At 41.0% G+C, this 24,345-nt stretch overlaps 1 protein-coding gene across 2 annotated transcripts in view; it reads right to left on the bottom strand.

Annotated features, from left to right (window-relative positions):
- ldlrad3 (low density lipoprotein receptor class A domain containing 3) overlaps positions 1-24,345 on the bottom strand; it is a 69,319-nt gene that overhangs the window by 37,472 nt on the left and 7,502 nt on the right. For both annotated transcript variants that reach the window (XM_034535222.1, XM_034535223.1), the window contains exon 2: positions 5,180-5,326. In XM_034535222.1, coding sequence (XP_034391113.1) covers positions 5,180-5,326 — 147 coding nt within the window. The remainder of the gene's footprint in view (positions 1-5,179; positions 5,327-24,345) is intronic.

Here is a 24,345-nt window from a genome sequence, read left to right as displayed (position 1 = left end):
AAAAAATCTGACAAGGATAGCATTCAATCTAAAAGAGCAATCGGGAGACATAATCAGACTAAGAGGCTGCATGTAAGACCCTTATCAATATTTCATTCCTGTTCCTTGGTATTAATTACAGCAGCTCATTGATCAGTCAGCCATTAAGCACACGGGGATGCACTAGACTCCGTCCCATTAACCCTTCCTCCGCTGTCCTAACCTTTCCTGAAAAAGGTTAGGACAGCACCACGTTCTTTTAATTTTCCTCTTTTCATTTTTTTCCCGGGCTGGGCTCGAACAACACATGCAAACCCAGATATGCTCCAGTCTTCCAATCCCACCTGCTTGTTCTCATCCTTGTGTCCTCTCAAATGTAAACACCCAAAGACACACATGCAAACACACTCTCAGAGCAAAGATTACCTATATACAACGAAGCAGAGCGCCAACAGAAGAACAAACACCTCTGGTGTATTGGTCATTGTTCTTATCAAATAAACACACACTCAGAATCTTAGCAAACCCTTACACAGGGTGGGTTTGAGCATGAGTCTCAATATCTAAATCATAACCAATCTGTTTTTTAGCTATTTCCACCCCTGCTGTGTAGGAAAACGTTGTTTTTGATCAGCATTTAGCAGCTCTTTTGAGCTTGATATCTCCTGGGCATGTTGTGGAGGTCAGTACACAGAAAAACAAAAAGCACCATTGATGCTGCTCCAGGCTTTGGCTGTCTTATGACTACAGAAAGCAATATGATAATATTCCAGTAATCCACTGAAATTAATTCCCCTTTCTCCTAAATAATAATAACATTATAAACTCCACATGGTTATATCCCCTCATTGTTATGAAGTATTAATAGACTTCTAAACTAACTGAGCCACCTTGAGTATGGGCCTCCAATTTGCTGTTGATCCTGTGTGTCGCCCAGTGAGTGGCCAGGAGTGAGAGTCCCTACTACTGTGCAATTGATACATAGGTCATGTTGCAGCAAATGTTTATGAATAACGAAGGTTTGCTTAGTGACACAGGTCACAGGTTCAATATGTCTATGATTGGTAACTTTCCCTTCAGAAATGGTTTTGTTTAAAGCCAGATTGCATCACTTTTGCTGACCAGCACCACTGTGGCCCAAAGTGACAATTAAAGAATTATAGTACAGCTAAAAATGTGTAGCTCAAGTAAAGAGAAGTCATCAAATCCGCCAACTTACAGTTACGCAGCAATAGTCATCTAAAGTGTGACAACATTGGATACCATTAGCTGCTGGTTATACCAGAGAGTGCTTTGAATTGAGCAACGGTTCACTTTATTGGTTATGAATTCAACGAGTCATTTGAGGAGGAAGATTGTGTTATTTCTTCTTGAAAAGTTATCCAGCCTTGCTTTGAAGCCTGGATGGCTTAAATGATCATCCTCTATTTCACAAAAACATGGGAATTATTTAAAAGAAGTCGGAAAAACAAACATATTTGTGTAGAAGAAAACTGTTCTGGAATCTCACTCCGCCTATTTACCATCATGTGACCCATCAGATGTCTCTTGCGACCCCTTTGGCGTTTTCAAACACTTGGTAGGGGACCATTCCTCTAAAGAAGAGGATGGCCCGACAAAGCAACATCCGGTTTGTGACTGGAAACCCAAGATTATGTGGAATGTCATTTAGATATTGTAGAAAAATGAGCACATTAGCCTTGATTAAAAGCATGCAAACTTTCTTTTAAATTTTGAGCTGAATGTGGTTGATGTGCTCTGATCTGTGATCTTTTAGAGTCACTGCCGCTGCTGCTGATGAAAGCATGGAGAAAGTAGAACTGGCACAGTCCTACTTTCCTCCACACAGAAAGGCCACGGCCTCAGTCTGCAGGACCAGTTTAGAGCACAACATTTCTTTGAAATGTCTTTCTCTGTCTTTTCTCTCACCAAACTGCATTTCTGCCCTCGCCCCCAGTCCCCCCGGGCTTTGATTCCCCACTTCTTGCTTCATACATCATGTACAGTCACCCTTTCAGCCCCACTACACATCTGTCCTTGCTCGCCTGCCCATGCCCTGCCCAGACAAGGGCAAAGAGGCTAATCCTGGCTCTGAGGCCCAGTAAGCTCAGTCAGCTCTCCTCCTCCTCTCCTCTGTCAGGATCCATTTGGTCTAACACTCTCCCAGGCTGTCGTTATGGACACCGGCGAGCAGGGTGGTACTTTTGACCTCTTTGTGTGAGGAATTACTCAGCAGCCTGTATCTGAATCATAGCTTGAAAACCCCTCAGATCTGCCAACACATATACATACAAGCACACCCACGTGAAGCAGATGTTCAGTATTGGAGATACTGGAAAAACTTCTGATATCTTATATTCAGTTATGTGGTATAAAAAAAGAGGTTAAAAAAAACTAAAAAAACATTTCTTTTGACTTGATTAAAATTATTTGTAGGGGGGTCCTGGCCTTGCGTCGCATGAGAGTAATACAATGAGCGGCATCTTAAATGCAATAAACTCAGAGGCTGGAGATATTGCATCTTCTCTCAGCCCAGACTGTCATTTAAGAGCAAGCAAAATATATTTACATGACTCAAGTTGACCTTTGTGCTAGAGGGGACCGGAAGAACAAACAAACAAGAGAGGAGCAGCAGGGCTCGGGAGGAAGGGAGAAGCCTGTCTTTTCTAAGTGAATAAACATTCCCCTGACCATTAGAGAGACAATTCCTGGCCTATGAGGCGTAGCAGACTGTGACACACACATCGACAACAAGTAAATAAATAAAGGACAGAGACGAGCAAGCGCAGCGCAGGTTTGCATGATTATATTCTGAACTTCCTCACCCGCTGACGGCACTGGAATAAAACATAGTCATATCAACAAAACAGCCAGAAAAAAAGTTTATTTCTGCTAGTGAAAAATGAAACTCTGCCAGACAGTGTCATCGTCAGTTCATGTGTGGGTTGCTCGGTCTTGCGAAGCACTTTTGTACTGATTGGACCGATACAATCACAGTATATGCAAGTGGGTGTGCTTTGCAAAACTGTGTTCAAGTTTACTAATTTCATATAGATTCAAAGGAAAATTGATCTTTCCATGCAAGTCCAAATGGATTTGTTCTCCTTTGTGTTTCCCCTTTAGCTACATAGTTTCCACAATTCTCATTAATGAGACACCAGGGATATGTCACCATATATGACCTTTACCTCAGGCTCAGCATAAGTATTCATCGGATCAGAGATACCCACACCAGCACAATCTGCTGGCTAGACAGTGTGGGCTCACAGAGCATGTACTGTCTCACTACGACTGTCTTCTGGTGCCAAAGTGGTCAAAATAGAGATCGGTCCGGGAGCTAAATATGTACCAAAGAATTCTATAGGTTCACACATAAAGTTATTGTAATTATGTATGTATGTATGTATAAATAAGACTAATTAAGGGAGAAAAGTGGTCAAAAAAGTTACACCCGGTCATGTTACAGATGGGAGAACATTCCCTCTTGTGGTGGAATGCAAAGGACAATGGCCAGACATTATCAGATACATTGTTTTTAGCATTTCGTGAGGAATATGCATTTAAAAAAAACTTTTCATGTAGCTCAATGACAGAAAGAAAATAAGTTTAGACAACACAAATGTACCATCTCCAATACATGTTCTTAGAGGGGGGTGTCTAATTAAGATTGCTCTTGTGGAGAATCCAGAACTGCAGTCTCAAAGCTTGCAGGCATCGTGTTCCCCTCAGATAATAGACAGCCAGACAGAGCTCCTCCTGTAGCCACCATAATGAGTCCTCCTCTCTACTTCCTTTCCTTCGCTTGCTCCCTTGTCTGTCTGACCCTGCAGAGCCCCTAATGGAGCTAGAGGTTTGTCTGAGGAGTTTTTGTGACGCAGTCGCCAGAGACATCGACTGACAAGTAGCCATCTATTTGAGGATAATAAGGCCTACTTATGTCAGAGCAGATAATGTAGATGTCGTCAACAAGCAGAAATAGTCTTCTGACAACCGGGATAGGCAGGCTGAGTGTGATGCTTTATGATAACGTGCTTTTATTATAACAGGATAGCATGTAGTGTCAGCAACAGACAGAAAAGTCTTGCTTGTCTGAGGGTTCAAAGTGAAAGTTCTGGAAGTGAAGTTGAGTGTTACAAACTGAAACACAAATTGCGTAACTAGATAAACCAGGAGCACTTAATGCATCTTATTCTGATGCAATTAGCTTCAGTACATCGGAATATAGTTCTGACAGTTGCTGACAGTTTAAGGCCATTGAATGATGAGAATCATGGGCACAGGACCCATCTAAGCAGTGTATGACGTATTCTAAGTTACAGGGATGTCCCCATGTATTTAAAGTAAATGACTACGGTAATACAAACTAAAAGGTTTATTACTGCAATCTTTAACTATGTGGGCTGAGTGTGTGTGTCTGTATGTGTGCTGGCATAACACGGAACACAGCTTTGTCAAGAGTAGTCTGTCTGTTCCCTCAGCAAAAAGAGAGAAAATATGGAAATTAAATGTCAGAATGGAGGACAAACAACATGTTTTGTTTTTTTTGGGCAGGGCAAAAAGCTGGGAAAGAAAAAAAACTCTAAGAAGATGATTATGCTTTTCTAATTGGAAACAAGCCTCTGTGAAGCAAATTATTAAAATTAAAAGCCAAAAATGAGAGCACGAGACAGTTAGAGAGATGAATATATGAGGAGATGGAGGTTTCCATTCAGTGTGGCGGGGCCTCTAAGTCAATCTCCATCAGCAGTCTCATCTTTGTGTGGAGCTCTGGCTCGGACGGGAGGGGGTAGAGGAGGAGCAGCAGACCAGAGAGATCAAAGTCAACTAAAAGTGAGGATCAAAACGGAACTATTACTGTGGCCTTACAGTGGAATTATGCATGCGCTACTATTCCTGCGCACAGACGTAATCGGCCTTTGCTTTGATGGCGTTAAGTTGGTGCGCTGGTGCTAAACTGGGGCCGTGGGTCTAACAGGAAGGACGGGTGCACACTGTGTGGGAGAGGCAAGGATGGAGGAGGAAAGTTCATTTAAATTGGCAGAGAATTTATATGGGTAGAGATGGGAGAATGTTGGATAGCAAGAGGAGTTCAGGAATTGAGATTTGGTGTGACTCTAAATAGGCGATCAGGCTTTATCGCTTTAAAAGGCACAGCTAAGGGTTGTAAAAAAAAAAAAAAAAGAGTCTAAACTGGACTTACGACAGCCTGTCTCGTCGCTGTTGTCAAAGCAGTCGGGCAATCCGTCGCACTGCCACCCACCTGGGACACACTTCCCATCGCCACACATGAAGTTTCCGGGGATGTTGCACTCCGTAGTGAAGTTATTCCCAGGGAGAAGCTGGCTCTCTGGTTGAGGAACACATAGAATGACACAGGAAAAGAAAGAAAGATAACTGATTATTACGATCTCACACCATGAAGAAGGTAAACATGTGGAGGGATATTGCATTCCAGCAATATGCATCGACACAGGCGAAACGGGAGGCCGTTATTATCTCCATTCTCTAAAGATGGACAAACAATAAAGGCGGAGTCTCTCTTTAAAAAGCTATATCAATCCGCTTGCAAATAAACGGAGGGCGATCTCATGAATACAAAAGCAGAGGGGGGTCATTCAGTGTTAACAGTATTGTGCGCATAAGAGTCAAGTTTAGAGCGAGGCAGTATCATAATCAGGCAGATAAGGAAACACCCAAAGAACAATCGCAAACAAACAAACAAATAAACATGAAGCTTGTGTCTTGGACACAGACGCACATATACGCACACACAGCAGTATGTGCCCTGAGCTCGTTCCGGGCATTTATCGTTGGCGCAGTGCAGCTGTGGTATAATAGGATGGAATGTGAAACATGGTCTTTTGGCTGAGGGTTGACACTATGCGGTGAACAGTTTAGCTCGTAAACAATACTACAGGGCGGTAATGAGGCGCTCCGGACAGACCGGGGAACACTTTCATGCTGCAGTGCTGGAAGCGGTGTCCAGCTGCTAGAGGCCACTTCATTACAGTGGGGTTAACCAGGAAAGTGACTGATTGGGACCCACAATGTATCTCTCTTTCCCCATATTTCATAGTGTTCAAAGAGATTAAATACGATAGTGCTGTTTAAGGAAAAGACGCAGCCTCCGTTCTTTCTTTATTTCAAAATAAATCAGATAAATGAATTCACTTTGAGCACGGTTTGTTTTCTCTATTTAATCATTACAGGGACACATCCTCGACGAGGCAGTGCACATTACTGAGGGATCCATTGTACGAATAACAAGGTTTGACATTTCAGTGTTTGTGAATTCATAACCACAGCTCACAGGTTCAAAGCTAGTTGATATTCACTTAAGTCGCTACTTCTCAGAGTGCAGCTGAGTAACTGACACATAGAAACCATCCGCGCTTACATCATCGCTCTCCTGGTGCTCTTTTACCGCAGCAGATTGTGGAAACCATAGATAGATCCTCTCATGAGACAGCACGACCCTTCTAATCCTCTGACGGGATGATGCAAACCCATCTTTTGCCTCTTGCAATATACAGAAGGGGAAGGGATGGATAAAGAGCAAGGGCTCTTGTGATGAAAGGCATTCCAATTACCATTTATGATTCAAATGTAACTGTTGGTGAATATATATTCAATATTAGAGCTACCTTTACAAAATTAGAACAAATAGCAGACTGTTTGCGCATGCTTCTTAGTGTCACCTGTGTGGTGTAATATTTCAGTACATATAGGATAACACACATCCCAGTGGTGTGCAGACACCATTTCTTGGAGACAGCAACTTACCACGAGGAGCCTTAGAAACAGGCATCCGTTAGGTGTGAAAACAACCCAATGTCATGGCACCATATTCAAACAGTCTATCCTGGCTCATCCCCTCCTGTCCTTGTTGGTTCGGCTCTTCTCTGACAAAGAGACCTACACAGAGATGCACTCTTTGGAGAGCAACAACACAGTCATGTTGGACACCCTTAATTAGCTCTATCTGACTGGTTCTTCATATCGTAGCCATAATGTTATTTTTCGTACACTTTGCATGCTATGGATTCCTCAGCAGCCGGCAGCCTTCATGAGCGTTTACAGGCCCACAACCTGACAAGCAGATACACATGACATCTATTGCTTCTGAATTTGAATGTGATTGGGGCCACTCAATGTCCACATATAAACTAAACTAAATGCTCTGTAAATGTCCATTTAAACCCACGCAATACACGAGTAGGAGGGAGCCATGCAAAAACACTTCAAGGAGCTTCGAGAGGTTCGAGAGGCGTCAGGTTAATTAAAGAGTTGCTTTGAGAGCACGAGCGTGAAAGAGAGAGAGCACAGAGAAAGAGAGTACGTGTTGTGCGTGTTTGAGAGACGGACAAAAAGAGTGCCGGTTTTGAGTGTGTGGCTCTTTTGGTAGCCTCAGCACATCTTATTGCTGTACCCCTGTCTTTCGACCGTGGAAGTAGCATGCTCCTCTCATTACGACTTTAGAGACTGCTCTGTGTGCTTGTTGACAGAATAATAACACGCTGCTGTTCTTTGTGGGCACTGCAACGCTGGAGAACCCGGATGGACGTGGCAATGTATAGGAACTCCCTCATTCCTCCTATATGCTTTGAACTACTATGTCTTGGATATCTTGGGACTTTATGCACAGTTGCGCAACTCTGCTGTGTGGAACTGTGGCCACGCAGCGGGTGTGTGGGAAAACTGGAGGAGATAAGGCCGGCATGACGCTGGACGTCTATGTATCTTGCTAGGGGAAGTGAAGACCAATTACTCTGGGTAAATATTGACTATACTATCCTTGCCTCTGCACACGCATCCTCTGCCTCCCACCCTCCACTATGTTTGTGTCCACTAAGGCCCTATTTAGACCTTTAAATCATAGGGCGTAGAATCTTTCCTGCTTTAGCTGGATACTTTTTCTAATTAGCATTTACATTTGCACTACTTTTAGGAAGTTTCACTGCTTCACACAGGCGGAAATGCTTCCCTCACCATCTTTTTGCATAGCTGCTGTTGCTGGTAGAGTATATACAGTGCACCTCTCTTGCCTCAATTATAATTTGAAACAAAAGGAACTCCAAGCATAAACATGAGTCTAATTTCCCAGTGGTTCTGGATAATGAAATTATGAAATCCCATTTGGTATATTTTTGAATATTTTCTAAAGGCAATATCATCCCTAATGCAATCTCTCCTTATCCCCTGTTTAAGATATAAGTGACATGCATTATGAGCACGGCTGCTGGTCTGTTAAGGATTATATTCAGAACACAAGGGCACTAACAAAAGCAAACATCTCTCATTTTTCCATACAATTTCAAAATCCCCTTCAGATATTATTTAATACTCATAAAAATACATGCTTTAAACCCAAAATGTTCAATTACATGGTTCAAAATTCTTAAAAGTTACTCCTAGATCTATAAATAAGAAAATGTGTCACAGAGCACACACTCTTTCGTGAAACATCCGTTATCAATGCGGTATGCTATGTGCACTCATACCATCCCACTTGTGTAAATTGCATATGATTGTCTTCCAAGCTATCACAAAATCCTGCTTGTGTGTTATTAGATTTAAGGTGAGCACAGAGAAACACCCCTCCCTCAGAAGAACGTGTTAATCGTCTTCTAGTGTCAAACTCTGCTCATACCGGGCAGCACCGAGTGAGCCCATGGCAGAAGTGGCTTAAAACGTGCATTCTCTCCGCTGATGGTGCTCATGTCTACAGTCTATGGCTCATACATTATTCTGCATAGTGAAGGTCAAACACCCGAAAGAAGAAATAAAAAGTACAACGCATTGTTAAAAGGTACCCAGAGCAGTTGTTGACCACTTGTGGTGCAATGTTCTAACCAGAGGGATTTGTTTGAGTGGCGTAATGTTGTGTAGTTTAATGGCTGCAAAGTCAAGGAAGAAGATTGCATGCTAGCAAACATGTAAACAATCCCAACAATCCAAAAATAATAATATTTTAAGTTTTATGAGAAAGAAGTTCAACATGTTTGTCAGGTGAGTAACACTGAAAACATGTTTCCAATAATATTCCTCAGGGCGCTTTTAATCAAAACTGGGTTGGGTTAAAGCGAGGAATACATAATAAATAATAAAGAACATTTTGGTGAAATGTTGGGGATAATTCAGTTTTTTTTATGTCTCAGTATCTCCTAAGTATATGATTTTGACATTTGAAAAGGTGATTACTTTTTGCATAATTGGAATTGTAAAGTTCTGCGCACCCACACTCTCTTGAAATGTTTTAAATTATTCAATACCTTGGACCACTGTTGCCCATTTGAACAAGCAAAAATCAAGTCAGTGCATAAACGGCAAGCTTCCAACAGTTATTCCACAATTTTCCATGGGAGCACTTCACCCTTAGCAATTATTTGAATATGTAAACACGGACCGCGCCAGGCAGCCTACAGTCTAGCCACCCACATGAATATGTTCACACCAAATGTCAGCATGCCACCCAACATTAGATACCTAATTTGGTAGCGATATTGTTAATAAAGACTATTAATAATTTAATAAACCTTTAAGCCGGTTGCCTGGTTCCCCGCTAACAGAGTGGTGGGGAGAACCAAAAAAGAAAAGATGGAGTAGATGAAGGGGAACAAATGGGAGGGAAACATGGAACAAATGTTGAAGAAAGAGTAGTAAAAAGGAAAAGAAACCGAGAGGTGGACAGTAACATCATTTTCTCCCTTCAGATTCTTCGTAATATCCTTCCCGAAGAAAGTTCTATTCCCTGTGCTCTACGCATGAAAGGTCAGTGATATAAATCTATATCTGAGAAGACTATTGGCTTAGCTGTTACTTCTTTAACCCCATCTTTCTCCACAGGCTGAGATGTCTAACCTGCATTGATTAGCCCTGGGTCAAAGGTTGAGCCTCGAATTGAAAACAGCACCAGAAAATTGATTAAGTTGCCTTTGTAAGCCACTGTAGAATTGAAAGTAATGGCAAGTATCACATAAACATATATTGGTGGGAGTTGCTCTCCAAAGGACACAAAACAGTTTTTGTCATCATAAAAATAATCCCACATTCTCATCACCATCATTTCACCTCACATTTTTTGCCCTCAATAATACACCATACGGCTAGAAAAGAGTAAGTGGAGCTACATCACAGCGTGACAATGTCAATGCAAACATGAATGGTAATGTCTGAGGATAAGGAGAAATAATAAATATAGCCTAGCTCTGAACAAAAAAAAAAGCCTTTTCAGGTTGAAGGATAGAAACTTATTTTTCAATTACACACCACTTGAATGGGCTGGCTACACAAGCAGGCTCTGAGGCGTAGCGGGGGTGGAGGTGATTTGGTTTTCATTGTGTGTTTGTGGAAGAGAGAGTGAAAGTGTCTCCATCCTGTTCTTTCAGCTCACTGAAGCGTCCAGTATAAATAAGCGCAAGTGTAAAGAATCTGGTCTGCATCAATTAAAGATTACAGACAGACAGACACAGGCAGCGCAGCATAAGCACAGAGCAAGCAAGGCATAAGTGGGGATAGAGGGACAAAAGGGCAGTCGTGCAGAAAAAAAAGACAGTAAAGCCCGAATAATATTGTCTACATATAAGCCTGCACCCCTTTCAGCTGTTGTTCAGACTTTTTCAACCTCTTAAGGCTACATGTTTTCACTGTGAATCAGCCACAGGCTGCATCATCTGCTACGCCGTTACTGTAGTTGTGGTGTAAAAAGTTATGGCCATGACAATACTAAGCCAAATACCCATAGTTTTAATCTTGAACTTGATTCTGAAGTGAGGAGAATACAGCTCTTAAAATAGGCTAAATTTCACAACCACAAATGTGTGCCGTGCACACTCATATCAGTCAATAACCAAATCCTCACGAAATCCACAACAGAGTGTAAATACCCAATGAGGAAAATACAACGCGGCAGCAGATTATGGATGCAATTAGGCTTTAAAAAAAGAGCAAAATCAAAAGTCATTAAGCAGATCTCAAGCCTGAGATAATAACATTTGAGAACTCAAATTAATAAGATGGGATGCATCCTCGTGAAAACCTCCTCATTAAACAAAAAATCTAAGATGTATTTCTAATTTCTCCCTAAACATACACACATGATGGTGTGCAGTGGGATAATGTGTTCGGTGCACATACACAGCAGAAATTTGACCAGGGTCCTTCGTTTGAGTAATTCAGTAAACTACAATATGTAGGCCGTATCTTTTACTGCGGCGTGTAATGTGTAGCACGCTCCAAAAATAAGGCTTCCCCACAAGAGACAAATAGACAAGGGGTTGATGCGAGTCAGTGCCAGAGCCTCTGTTGTTCCCAGAGTAGAGGAGTGTAAATATGAGAGGCCAGACAGCTGACATCTTGCCTGCACTTCTGACATCAACATGAGTACGCGAACCGAGCACTAACCACAACTTCAGCCTTGAAGCATTTTAATTACATTTTTCGTAGTTTTAATTTATACATTTATTTCCCAGGAACAATCCTCCATTCTACACTTCACTGACCTGTGTCATGGATACAGCTGTTATAGGAACACAGTAGCACTGGCGGCACTGTTTTACAACAATGCCCAACAAGGCGACCAACACGAGTAATCCAGACTGGCTTTAAACAAATCCCAGATTTAGCCAGTTGTATGAAGCACACATTTGGAGGTGTAAACAAAAAAGCACATACTTTGTAAAACAATGGTAAAACGACTCTCAGTGCAGTGGGTCAAGTTAAATAAAGAACATTTACAGCAGTCTATTTGCAAAACAACCTTTCACTTTGATTTCCACTTCTAAATTAAGCGCATTATATAATATTGTTGAACTGTTGACTTATTGAAAACCAGAACAAGTCATCTGTTCTCTGCTACATTAGATTTATTAGCAGTGACACACAGTTTGTTATGTAAACAGATATCTTGACGTCTCATCTGGGCCCTATTCCTCGTGGCTCAACTAAGTCAATCAAATGTCTTATTAGCCAGCTTAAATTAACCAGATGATTGAAATCATCTCGGTTTCTCAAAGGCTGATCCGCGCTCCAACCATCTCGATAATTCGAACCAGACCTCAGTACTCAGCATAATTGCGCGTGCCGGTCGATCAACAAAACCATGATTTTCTAACAGCACAAAGGCAAATAAACTCAAAGGAAGAGCCTTTTTGATCATGAGATGATCATGAACATATATGAGGAATTCCAGACCATAATCATGTTAACATCCAACACCGCCACCGCTGTGAGGGCTAGACAAGAAGCATGGCAACATATCAGACAAGTTAAATGCGTAATGCTGCATTCACATGGATATTCACAACGCTTTACTCACGTGAGTTTACTCGCCAGACTATTTGTGGTTTATTCATTCGCTTCATTTGAAGCTGGAGAGGGGGCGTGGCTTATCTCCGTGGAAACAGTTATAACTTCCGCCATCCACCATGGAAGAAAGAACCACTATTTATGCTTTATACTTGTTGTGGAAATCCCACAAAAGTCGGAACATCAAACGCCCTCGTGTTTGGGTTCATAACATTAAAATCATATATATATTTATACTTAACATCACCCGTAGGCTCACACAGCTCGGTAACTTTCACCGACTACATCTAGATAAGTGGATGAAAATCTGCTTCATTCGCATCCATTCCTCTGTGCATTGACTTTCATGGAATCTACTCGCAACGCTTTTTGTGTGAACGCAGCACAAGTGTTGGGAAAATGTATCGGCTAATTTTAAGTGCCTCATCACCCCAATCAATCCGATTAAATTTCTTTAAATGTGCCTGCTGGAATGCAGATCTAAAATAATTATCTCAACTCTTTCAGAATAAGTAGATAAAAACAAGCCCAAAGAGTATCTAATTGATCCGAATGAATAGATACTTATGAGGATATATGTACTGTATGCGCTTATGTATCATGTACTATATTTGTGTATATAGATGTATGCGGAGATAACCAGAACTAGGAGTTTGAATATGTGTGTGCAAATCTGTGTATGGGAGGATCAGTATGTATGTATGTATTATTCATAATCAGAAATTCAATCAATTAAAGCAGTGAAAAGAAATTGTGTGTGATTCTCTCTATTCTTCTATAATATTCTGGAGTCGTGGACGGAGCCCGGCCATTTGGCCTCAACATTTGTTATGAGGCAGGTGGAGTCACAGATCATCTAAGATGTCATGGGTATTGTACACTACATGGGTATCGTACACTACATGGGTATCGTACACTACATGGGTATCGTACAGTACATGGTATCGTACACTACATGGGTATCGTACACTACATGGTATTGTACACTACATGGGTATCGTACACTACATGGGTATCGTACACTACATGGGTATCGTACAGTACATGGTATCGTACACTACATGGGTATCGTACACTACATGGGTATCGTACAGTACATGGTATCGTACACTACATGGGTATCGTACACTACATGGGTATCGTACACTACATGGTATCGTACACTACATGGGTATCGTACACTACATGGGTATCGTAGACTACATGGGTATCGTACACTACATGGTATCGTACACTACATGGGTATTGTACACTACATGGGTATCGTACACTACATGGGTATCGTACATTACATGGTATTGTACACTACATGGGTATCGTACAGTACATGGGTATCGTACACTACATGGAATCGTACACTACATGGTATTGTACACTACATGGGTATCGTACAGTACATGGGTATCGTACACTACATGGAATCGTACACTACATGGTATTGTACACTACATGGGTATCGTACACTACATGGAATCGTACACTACATGGGTATTGTACACTACATGGGTATCGTACACTACATGGAATCGTACACTACATGGTATTGTACACTACATGGGTATCGTACACTACATGGAATCGTACACTACATGGAATCGTACACTACATGGGTATTGTACACTACATGGGTATCGTACACTACATGATTAGCCTACAGCAGGCAATTGCAAGGTCCATGACCCCTGTTGTCAAAGACATATGATTGTTTTTATAGCAATGTAATTTGAGGAAAACTATGTCATAAGTACCTGCACATTAATGCTGTGAAATCCTTTTTGATTGAAAACATCTGTTTCATTTGGGCCAGAGGGCGATTTGATGGCTCGAGAAGGTCTTGTAAATAAATGATTCCTTGTGGGCAGAATCGATAGCGCATGTATAGGAAGTCAGGAACTCTCTCCCTAAAAAACACTAATCTAACTAATATCACTCCTTCATCAATAGGATCTCTGAAGAAGGGAGCTGCAAGCTTATCCAGCTAACTTAACTTAGCCTGCGCTGGAGCTGGTCAAATTTTTGGATATGTTGCTATGGTGATTTTGCCAAACTTGCTTTGTGGAACCGAAAAGCCTGACTTATCTTATCCTGAAAACTATCCAGCTATCTACGTTAGCCAGGTACGAGGAATAGGGCCCTGGTCCTCATCCTCATGGTAATTAAGGAAGTAAAGAGAAGTCAGTCAGTCAGACAGACTGACAGCTGAAGACAAAGATGCAAAATGTTGTATGGTGTTTGATATGATTTAGTAATAGAAATAAATGCTCCCAATCGTATACACAGCACATGATGGGCTCTTAATTTGTAGAGCGTTTCTCTACTGATGAGGATTCAGAGCTTGTTTGTGAAGTATGGCTGGGCAATATATCAATATTATATTGATATTGTGATCCTGTCTTGTGGCATAAATGTAGTTTCGTCATGGTGTTAAAGGTGTTAGTCCAGGTATGTCATTTCCTGAACTTACCAGACTGTTCTAGCTGTTCTATTATTGGCCTTTACCCACTTAGTTATTCTAACCAAATTACCGATGATTATTTATCAAAAATCTCATTGAGTGACTAGTTTGTGCATCAATGGTAAACCCTACAATATTGTTGCACGATCAATATCGAGGTATTTGGTTAATATATATTGTGATGTTTTGATCTTTACTTTACAGCCCAGCCCATCTTCCAATGCACTGATACAATGCTATATTTATATTGGTAAACCATGCATATGAATTTCACCAAAGAGAGATATGGACAGAGTGGAGGAGGCATACTGAGCATACTGGTAGCTGCTGAAGAGATTAAAAAAAAAGACTGCCTATGAATCCTCTTCCGTCACTTAAGTCAGTAGTGTGGCAATATTGTATTGTTCCCCATTGCACATAACATTTGAATATTCATATCACAAAACAGCCCTGTGCTTTCTAAGCCACGGACACATTTGTCTGTGCAACTAATGACATGAAAATGTCAGTACACGTGTGCCAATATCCTGAGGAAACAGACGTTAATAACGAGCGACTTTCTAAACCCACCAGCCTGTCTGGCTGAATGTAACGCAATCACAGACCTCATGCAACACACCTGCTTAGAATTAAAAGTTAAACATGGAGCACCACTGCGCCTAAAAGCATCTCCATATTTGCATATGCAATGATTTGGGCAAAGAAGTTGATGTACTTTTAATCCTTTACAGTAGTATATTGAACACAATATTTTGTATTAAAATGACTTTGGGGGGATCCTAACCAAGTAGATAGGTTGGTCCCTTCTCTGTGTTAAGTCCAAGTTTGACTGCAAAAAGAAAATAAATTGACTTGAGCTGACTTCACCATCCTGGTAAATGGAATTACAGTCCAAGGACATCCCAAAAACGGTCAAATTGAATTTAAAAAAGTCTTTGCACCAACCCCACAAGGAGAGAACTCTCAACAGGATTGTCTGGAGCACTGGTCAGTTCTCACAGGTGGGGCATAAGCCCAATCCCCCCGGGTGCATCTGGAGAGCAACAAACAATGGACCACAAGCTTGTCCTCTCAGCTAAAGCAGGATTAGTCACCATCCATGCGGCACGATAACGAGGCAATTGTTTGTCTTTGGGACTTAGATTTTGCTGTATAATGAAATAAGGATACTGGCTCTCAAGGCAGAAAGTCAGAGTCAATTCCTCAAGGAAGGAAGACACAATATAAGCCTAGTGATGTGCACAATATTCTCTTCTACAGCATCTCACTATATGTTGTTGTATTGTAATCAAAAGAAGGCAGAAATAGATATGTAAAATGTTATATTAACTAGTGTGAGGTTGTATAATGGTACCTTTGTATGCAACATTAATGACACATGTACAATATTAAACAGCAAGCACCTCACCTTACAATACGATACGTATTGTAAGGTGCTTGCCGATACACAAATATAATGTGCTTGCCAATAGACAAATATATATATATATATATATATATATATATATATATATATATATATATATATATATATATATATATATATATATATAGTATATATACAGCCCTGTACAGTAATTTAACAGCAACAGTATGAGAACTAAAATGACAAAACTTGTAGTGAGGTTTGGCAGCAGTCATATTCCTTTAATGGACAAAGAATTGCCATTGGCTTTTCATTCTTCCTCATGTTGTGTTTTTCTGAAAATAAGGATAATATGGCAACATCCCAATACAATCATTATCTCAGTAGTTATTTTTGTTTTTCTGCATTGGATCTACTCTCATTGACTCACTTCAAACATGGTGCTGTTTACAGTCAACATGCCAGAATAAATGGATGTTTTCTAACCTCCTATAGCTTATGGCATTATCTCAGACATTGATGGATAACACTGATTTTAGAGAACATTACTCAGAAAACAAACAGCCTTTATTTCTTTAAAAAACCCTTGTAAATATTCCAAACACACACACACACACACACATGCACACACACACAACTCAAAATCAAGCATGCTGCACCACATGAAGATAGTTTGCTTGAAGTGCAGCATGAGGCTGTGTGAGGTTTGCAATGGCCTTCCAAACCATCTGTGGTCTGTACTGTGTTATTTATTATTTATTTATTTAAATTTATTTAACCAGGAAAAGCCTCATTGAGATTAAAAATCTCCTTTACAAGAGTGTCCTGGCCAAGACATCAGTAGCACATTTAACAACGTTTCAGACATACAACATAAAACAGTGACAGACAATAAAAAAAAAAAGAGTAAAACCAAAACTAAGACTCAAGTCATCACATCCCAGTTCACACAGGTGCACATACCTCAGTCAGAAAAACATCTACAACCAGATGAACCTTCCTCCAACTCTTTCAATCTCTTTTTAAAACCACCTAAAGAGACCGGCATATTGTGTTAACACAATATGTACCAATATGAACGTTATGGTGTGATCCTGTGGCTGTTTCCTTCTTGCTTTAGCTAACATTTCCTTTTTGCCTACAGCTATGCAGTTCCCTAGCGAGACAGCGACCTCTTGCCCTGCCAGCATTAAGTGCTTTTCAGCATTTGCAAGCTTCAGACGAAAAAGCCTTGATAACAAGATAGATGAAGTATAAAATGTCTGTTTATTCCTGTTTTTTAGAGCAAAAGCAACGATTTCCCGCTAGGATGTGACCACCCAGCAACGAGCAGGCATTTAGAAGGGAGGGGCACAGACAAGCCCTCCTGAAAGCCTCAGCCTTGTTTAAGAGGCTGCATTATTGATAGTGCATCTGTGGTCTGAAATAGTACCAGAGCTAGAGATAGAGAGAGAGTAAGTTTGAAGACACAAAATGTAGAGAGAGAAACCGTGATTTTGACCAACACAAACGTAATTTATAGACGTGCATATTCCACAGAAACAATAGAAACATATTATTTAAAATGCAAAGTAAATGAATAGGACATACACATTGCCTTCCAGTCAGTTCTATCCAACCTGGAAATATTATTACTAGTATAAATAATAATAATAATGTTATATTAGTATTATTATTATTATTATTATTATTATTATTAAGCAACAATGTACACATTATTTGGAAAGTGTAAATATCAACTACATTTGTATGTTTATATAATGTTTATTAAATTCAAAACGTATTCAAAAATGTTAAATAAACAACACCCATGCATACAATTTGAGGTAAAGGTTGTAAACTCATGCAGGGAGGGTCAGTGGAGAAAATAATGCCGTGAATCTCTGAATGGAGCTGCAGAAAGTAGTGTCTGTGTGTTATTAATATAATAAGAAAATTACAGAAGTCTGTTCAAGTAATTCCCTGCAACTGATTCCCTGAAGCTATATCTGTGTTCTTACGTATGGATACATAAAGGTAAATGGAAACCAAAAATGCTTACTTTGCAAAACAAACAAGCTCTTTGTCAACATGAGCACAACACTGATTGCTTCATTGACCTCTGTCTTGCTATTATGTATTCATTAGCAGCCCCTCTTCTATGAAATAGACCTTGCAATGACTGCCTTATTGACTGCCTTTGGATTTTTGGAGCAGTGGCAGGACAAATTAGCCTGGTTTTGCTCAACAAGGCCCTATTAATCACACACTGGTCTCTCATTAATCTGTATTCACAGCTCACACTGAGCCTATAATCCCATAGCGTTGGTTTATTTTAACTGTTTATGAGTCCAATTTGTGGTTGAATTAAAATAGAGATCAGAACATAAATGCATTACAATGAAAGCTCAAAATAGAGGTCATACAATCCAGTGTTGGTTAAGTTACGGTGCAAGAAATGTTATTTTCCCACGTAGGCAGTATATTGCATTCGAGAAAAGTTGTTTTGTTGCAGTTTTTTAACCTCTTGGTTTGGGTTTCAGAGAAGCAATTGTCCATCTAATCCTCTAAGAGATGACAGTGGCATTTTTTTTCCCAACAGTCTCCCAGCCTATTAACATCACCTTGGGATTACCTTCACACCGAGGAGGAGCTGATGGAGATAGGGGGAGGAAGGATGAGGGGGAGAACGATGACAAAAATGACATTTGCGGGCAAGCTGCTTACCACTCAGACAAAAAACAGTGTTGTCTGACACAGAGACAAACAAAAATAGACATAACAATGCACACAAAGTACAACGACCGAGATGCACACAGTGCACACAAGGACAGTCAGACAAATATCTTCTTTTGGGCTCAAGTTCCTCATCAATCCCAAGGAGAGAACTCCTGTCAAACAAACACATCTATTCCATTAATTCTGATTCCCCACCTTGGCCCATCAGCGGCACAAAACCAAATGTCAACACTCCCCTGCGTCTCTTTCATCATGCAGTCGACTGTCGCAGAACACAACGGTAAACAGCACACTCTTCATCGGCCGCCGCGATGCGAGACCCCTTACCGAGCAAACTGGCATTTCCACAGAGCCAGCCAGATAGTGAGAAATGATGCAGACAGGGGCACAGAGGGAAGCCGCCGGTGCTGACCTTATGTTACACCTGCGAGACTCATATTTGCTTCTCGTCATACTGAGCTCTAAATATGACAGGAGGGAAACATCTGCAAACTAGTTCTTAAAGGGCATTCACTGATGTTATAGATGCTAAATGATCCAGAAAATGAGATGCATTAACTCAAAAGTCATAGGTATATGAGATGAAAGTACATTTAATTTCATAGAAACAATGCTAAAAAGGATTGACATTTAACCATTAATTCTTCTTAGCACACACAGGCTCATTATGCAGCGTGGAGAAGATGTACTGTATACAGCGAGGGAAAAGGGCAAAACTGCCCCTAAGAAATATCATTTTGCCCCTGATATCACTAGGAGAGGGGCAACAATTGCCCCCATAATATCCTCTAATAATTAAATGAACTTGTCATGCTGACATTTCTGTTTTCTGTTTTTTGTTAAAAAAATCTAAGAAAACACTTTGAATTTGAAGACTACTGCCTAATACTCTTATTATTGTCATTTGATGACAATTGATCATATACTGTAAGCCTAAATAAGTATATTTATTATTTTGAACAAAGGTTAAATGTTATTTCACAAGTTTCAAAAGGTGCCCCCAATATTTTTATAAATGCCCCTGGATTTCATTCAGTGGGGGCAAAAATTGCCCCGGAAAGAAATATGTAAATGTCCTACCCTGAGCAGAGGGTATGATGAGAGGAGTGAGAAGTTGCATCCTTTTACTTAAAAAGTGCCTAGGGGTAGGGCGAGGGAGGGAGAGAGAGAGAGAAAATGATGCAGGGAGAGCTCAACAAAAAGGCAAGCAATTAGCAAGTAATGAGCTCCTAATTGTGTAGCCAGGTCATGGAGTCACTGCAGGGGTTGAAAAGCAGTGTTAATCAACTATATCTGCCAAAGAGAGCATTAGAAGAACAGAAAGAGAGAGAGCGAGGTTAGTGGGAGACGACATAAAGGGATGTGAGATAGAGACTCTACATTAAGGAATAGGGGTAAAGGGGAAATGACGGGAGCATTACTGGGCAAATGTTTATTTCAACAGAATGCAGATGAGGGAAAAGAGTGCCAGTGGTCATTGTCTCCTCTATATCTTGCCTTCTCTCTCTCTTTCTATAATGAAATATCTACTCAACTGAATAGTAATGAGTCAAAATGGAGGGTTTCAGTTTAAAAGGTAACGGGTGTGTGAATAGTTCTCACCGCGGCCGATGATATTGTAACTAAAAGGTCATTCCAATACGATTTCAGTCTATGTGCTGTCTTTAAAAGGCTAACTTGGACATAGAAGCAACGTGACAGGAAATGACATGGACGATGATGAGAAAGGTTCCGAGAGTACTTGGTGACCAATTTCTTTTTCCAACTGGTAATTACAGTCAGGGCAACGAGTTCACAGCATGGGGATGTCTCATTTCCTCCTAGTCTGTGATAAGCCATTCTCTCTCCGCTGGGTGAAAGAAAGTGGATGCTTGGGAGATGTTCATTTGCTGTTGCGCACACTATTTTGTTCATCTAAATCCATGTCAACTCCCCCCGTTGCCACTTAATTCATCTTTGCTGGTGAGCCTGCTTCATCTGATTTCCCTTCCCTTCCGAGAGACCGGCTGCATTACTTAGACCCTTAATTATGTTACACTCACTCACAGACAGAGCCCTAGACCTCTATGTGGTAATGGCTAAAAAGTACTCTCACACTGCATTGAGAACAAACTTCAGATGCCCTTAGGGTTATAAACGGCAACCATTTCCATCCCACTGCGTAACAGATCTGTGCTCCTGCTGCGCACATCACATGCAGACTCACGCTCAGAGCTGCAGCGCCCTGAAACCTCTGTAGCTTCCGCGGGGTCATTGTCCCCGTCTACTCTGACATATTTCACTTGCTGTTGTCTGTTGTCCTTTGCTCCACGCCGAAACCGAAGAAAACGCAAACAGCATCGCTTTAGCGGCTTGTTGACCAGGAGACTGAACGCGCATCATTGATTAGCGCCACACAGCCCATTTCTCTTCCCTGCAGCCACACCGGTGCTATCTGTGGTAATGGAACGAGAGGTGGTGGCTGTGGGTGGGGCTGACGGCATCGGTAAATACACCAAACCAAATGAAAACAAATGGCCTCCCCCACTCTTTTGGCTTGTTTTAGGAAGTATTATTTTCTAAGGGTTTATTTGCTTTCATGTGAGTTTGTGAAAAGTTAATTGGGGTTGGTTTAAGACTCACTAGTGCTGATCTGAGCCAAAGGGTCAATTTCATATGTGGTAACGTTTGTGTATATGCTTCCATAGGTGACTGAATTACCTGTTAGTCTGACCTTAGATGAGTGTACCTTCCTTCACCAACTGTCACACTTTTGAGTATCACCAGTTATGCAAGTGTTTACTCTTGTCTATGTGTGTGTGTGTGTGTGTGTGTGTGTGTGTGTGCGCTTGGGCTGTGAAAGATGTGTGGCTGGCTGCAGAGGTCAGTCAAGGAGGAATCTATCATAATCCATCATAATCAACTGCTGTGCTGTTCCTTCAGGACAGATGAGCTCCTGACCCATGGCAGGACACGGTGGAGATGAGATTCACACAAGGGTGAAATGTGATGTTTACCAGCTTGACTGGTTTCTGTAGAAACCATCTACAAAAGCATGCAGTTATTGAGAAGAAGAAAAAAAGCGGTCGCACGTTTATCGTTATGGAAATGTCACTTAGGAGATTTAGCAGCACCAGAAAGGTCAGATCACCCGTTTGATTTTGTACTGATGGAATGATGAACATGCCTTTGTCTGGGCATAACATATTAGCATTTTGGTAATTTCATTGTAGTTTAATCTCCTCAAATTAACACCCATAGGAATTAGGATAATACATTTGCTCAACATAATTATAATTTAGTTTAAAAAAGCATTTCATACCTCAAGTTTGTTTTGATGTGGATAAAGATTATATTATTTTTCTAGTGTTTAACGGTATAAAAGAAGACTGCCCAAATATATATATATATATATATATATATATATATATAAATACACACTGTATACACACACCCCTTTTGATCCACTGCATAGTGCACTGTCAAGACATCAAAAGCCTATGAAAGTCATTAGAGAAGGCTCCAGAGTGCACTAACTTTTGAAGTACATTAATACAAAGCTCCATCAGAGTCTTTGGAAATCCCACCAATCCTTCATTAAGTATCTGGAGTCATTAGGCACAGGAAGGCCGGGCTGACATATCGTCCAAGGCATAAAAGAAATTAGTCAAATCTCAGGCCTGCAGCTTCTCATTAGAGAAGGCTGCACGGAGACGGACTCAATTACCATCTCTGACACAGTAGACCCGGGCAAGACTAATGGCGTTGGTCCTATAATGACCGAAGCCAGGCCTGAACTTCCTGCCCTCCCCAAAAAAACAACCTACACTTTCATTTGCCCTCCCTTACCTCTCTTCTGCTCTCCCCCGTTGAAAATAGCAGAGGGTAAACATGGGTTAAAAATATTCATTCCTGAGGAGCAGGAGCCCCCTTTCGTCTTTGGAAAGTGAAAATAATTCACTTTGTAGCCTATAGCTTCTGCCAAGCCATAGTTGACAGAGAAGCAGAATCAAGGCAATTAACATGGGTTTTGCATTTGATTTGGGCTGGCGACACTGCCTCTGTAAACAGCAGGCGGGACCAGGTGATTACTTCCTGTGAAGATAAGCCTCCCCTGGGCCCTGGCCAAGAGAGGATTACTATATATATATATATATATAGTGCATTCACAGCACCTTATTCAGGCACAAACGCACACATACACACTGACTAGACCGAATAGAGAAGGAGGAGAAAACGCATGGGGAATCAGACAGAGTGCACACTTGAAGCAAAGGGCTGAAAGCTCAAGGGGTGAAGCCGTGTTTGTGACATGACAGAGGTGGAGTCATGTCTCCTCGAGACATTAACTTCCTGCTTCTGCATCACTTTGCCTCTCCTCCTTAAAACAGTCTTCAAATTACCCCTGCCTGGCTTGACCCTTTTATCATCCATTTAACACAGAGACTCATTCTTTGGATTCAGTTCCATTAAATGAGCGGCTTTTCAGCTATGCAATAATGGAAAATTCAATATCAATATCAAGGGGTGCTGGGTCAAAGCTTTGAAATTAATTGTCACAAATAGGCAATTACTTCAAGTCCGCCGAATTGAGATTGTTTATTTGTTAATTTATGCACTCGCCTGGAAGAGAAGCCTCAAGTGCATGATAGCTTGTACATCACCTTCACTTTCATCTGAGAAGATGCTAAATCAGACTTGTGTCCATGTGAGCGAGCACGCAATATTAGGTGAAGGGAATTCTGTTGGCACTGTCACTTAAATGTCTGGTGCGAAGAGAAGGGCGGGTCACATCAGTCCCTTGCCCGTTTCCTCCGTGGATAGGGCTGGATATCAGTGTAACTGAGGGTTTATTGGTCTGCTAGTATTGCTCCGACATGCCTGTCCAAATTAGTTTGCTCTGAGAATAAGGTTACTGGAAAGTAAGACACGTCGTGGCATGCAGAAATCTCCATGGCACAACTATGGCATGGAATCTCTCTAATTACTATCAATAACACACACAACAATATTACATTCAGACTGGGAAAGAAAATTCAGTGCACTCTGCAGCACCTCAATTACAATTGGGAGTTTCACTTGGCTCGTTACATGAGCCAGCACCTCTGACATGTGAGCCTCGGACTCGGAGTTCACCCCTGGACTATTGAGCAATGCTAAAGCCTTGTGTAAGGAGAAAAAAAGTTCCACAAAAGGTCCCTGTAATCCTAAAGATTTATCTAATCCTAATGATGAATGCATAAGCAGCAACGTTGTGCTTCTAAAACAAACTTTACCTACAATGCCATTAAGACAATTTGCATATTCATCACACAGGACACCGAACGCTTACATAATCACGCTTGGCACCCAAAAGAAACAAGGAAAAAGAAATGTCTGTGTGATTGCAATCTAAAAGGGTGTCTAGTCGAAATAACCATTTTACTTATGATTAGATGTTTAGAAAATTGCATCCAATTACAGCATCAAAAGCTGTTGGCTAGAGTTGGGCCACTCAGTGGAATGATGAAACCGCCAGAACTGTATCAGAATAACAAAACAA

Source organism: Cyclopterus lumpus, chromosome 6, assembly GCF_009769545.1.
Source record: "Cyclopterus lumpus isolate fCycLum1 chromosome 6, fCycLum1.pri, whole genome shotgun sequence".
Lineage (NCBI taxonomy): Eukaryota > Metazoa > Chordata > Actinopteri > Perciformes > Cyclopteridae > Cyclopterus > Cyclopterus lumpus.
The sequence above is the reverse complement of the archived record's forward strand: the minus strand, read 5'-3'. Positions and strand labels throughout refer to the sequence as shown.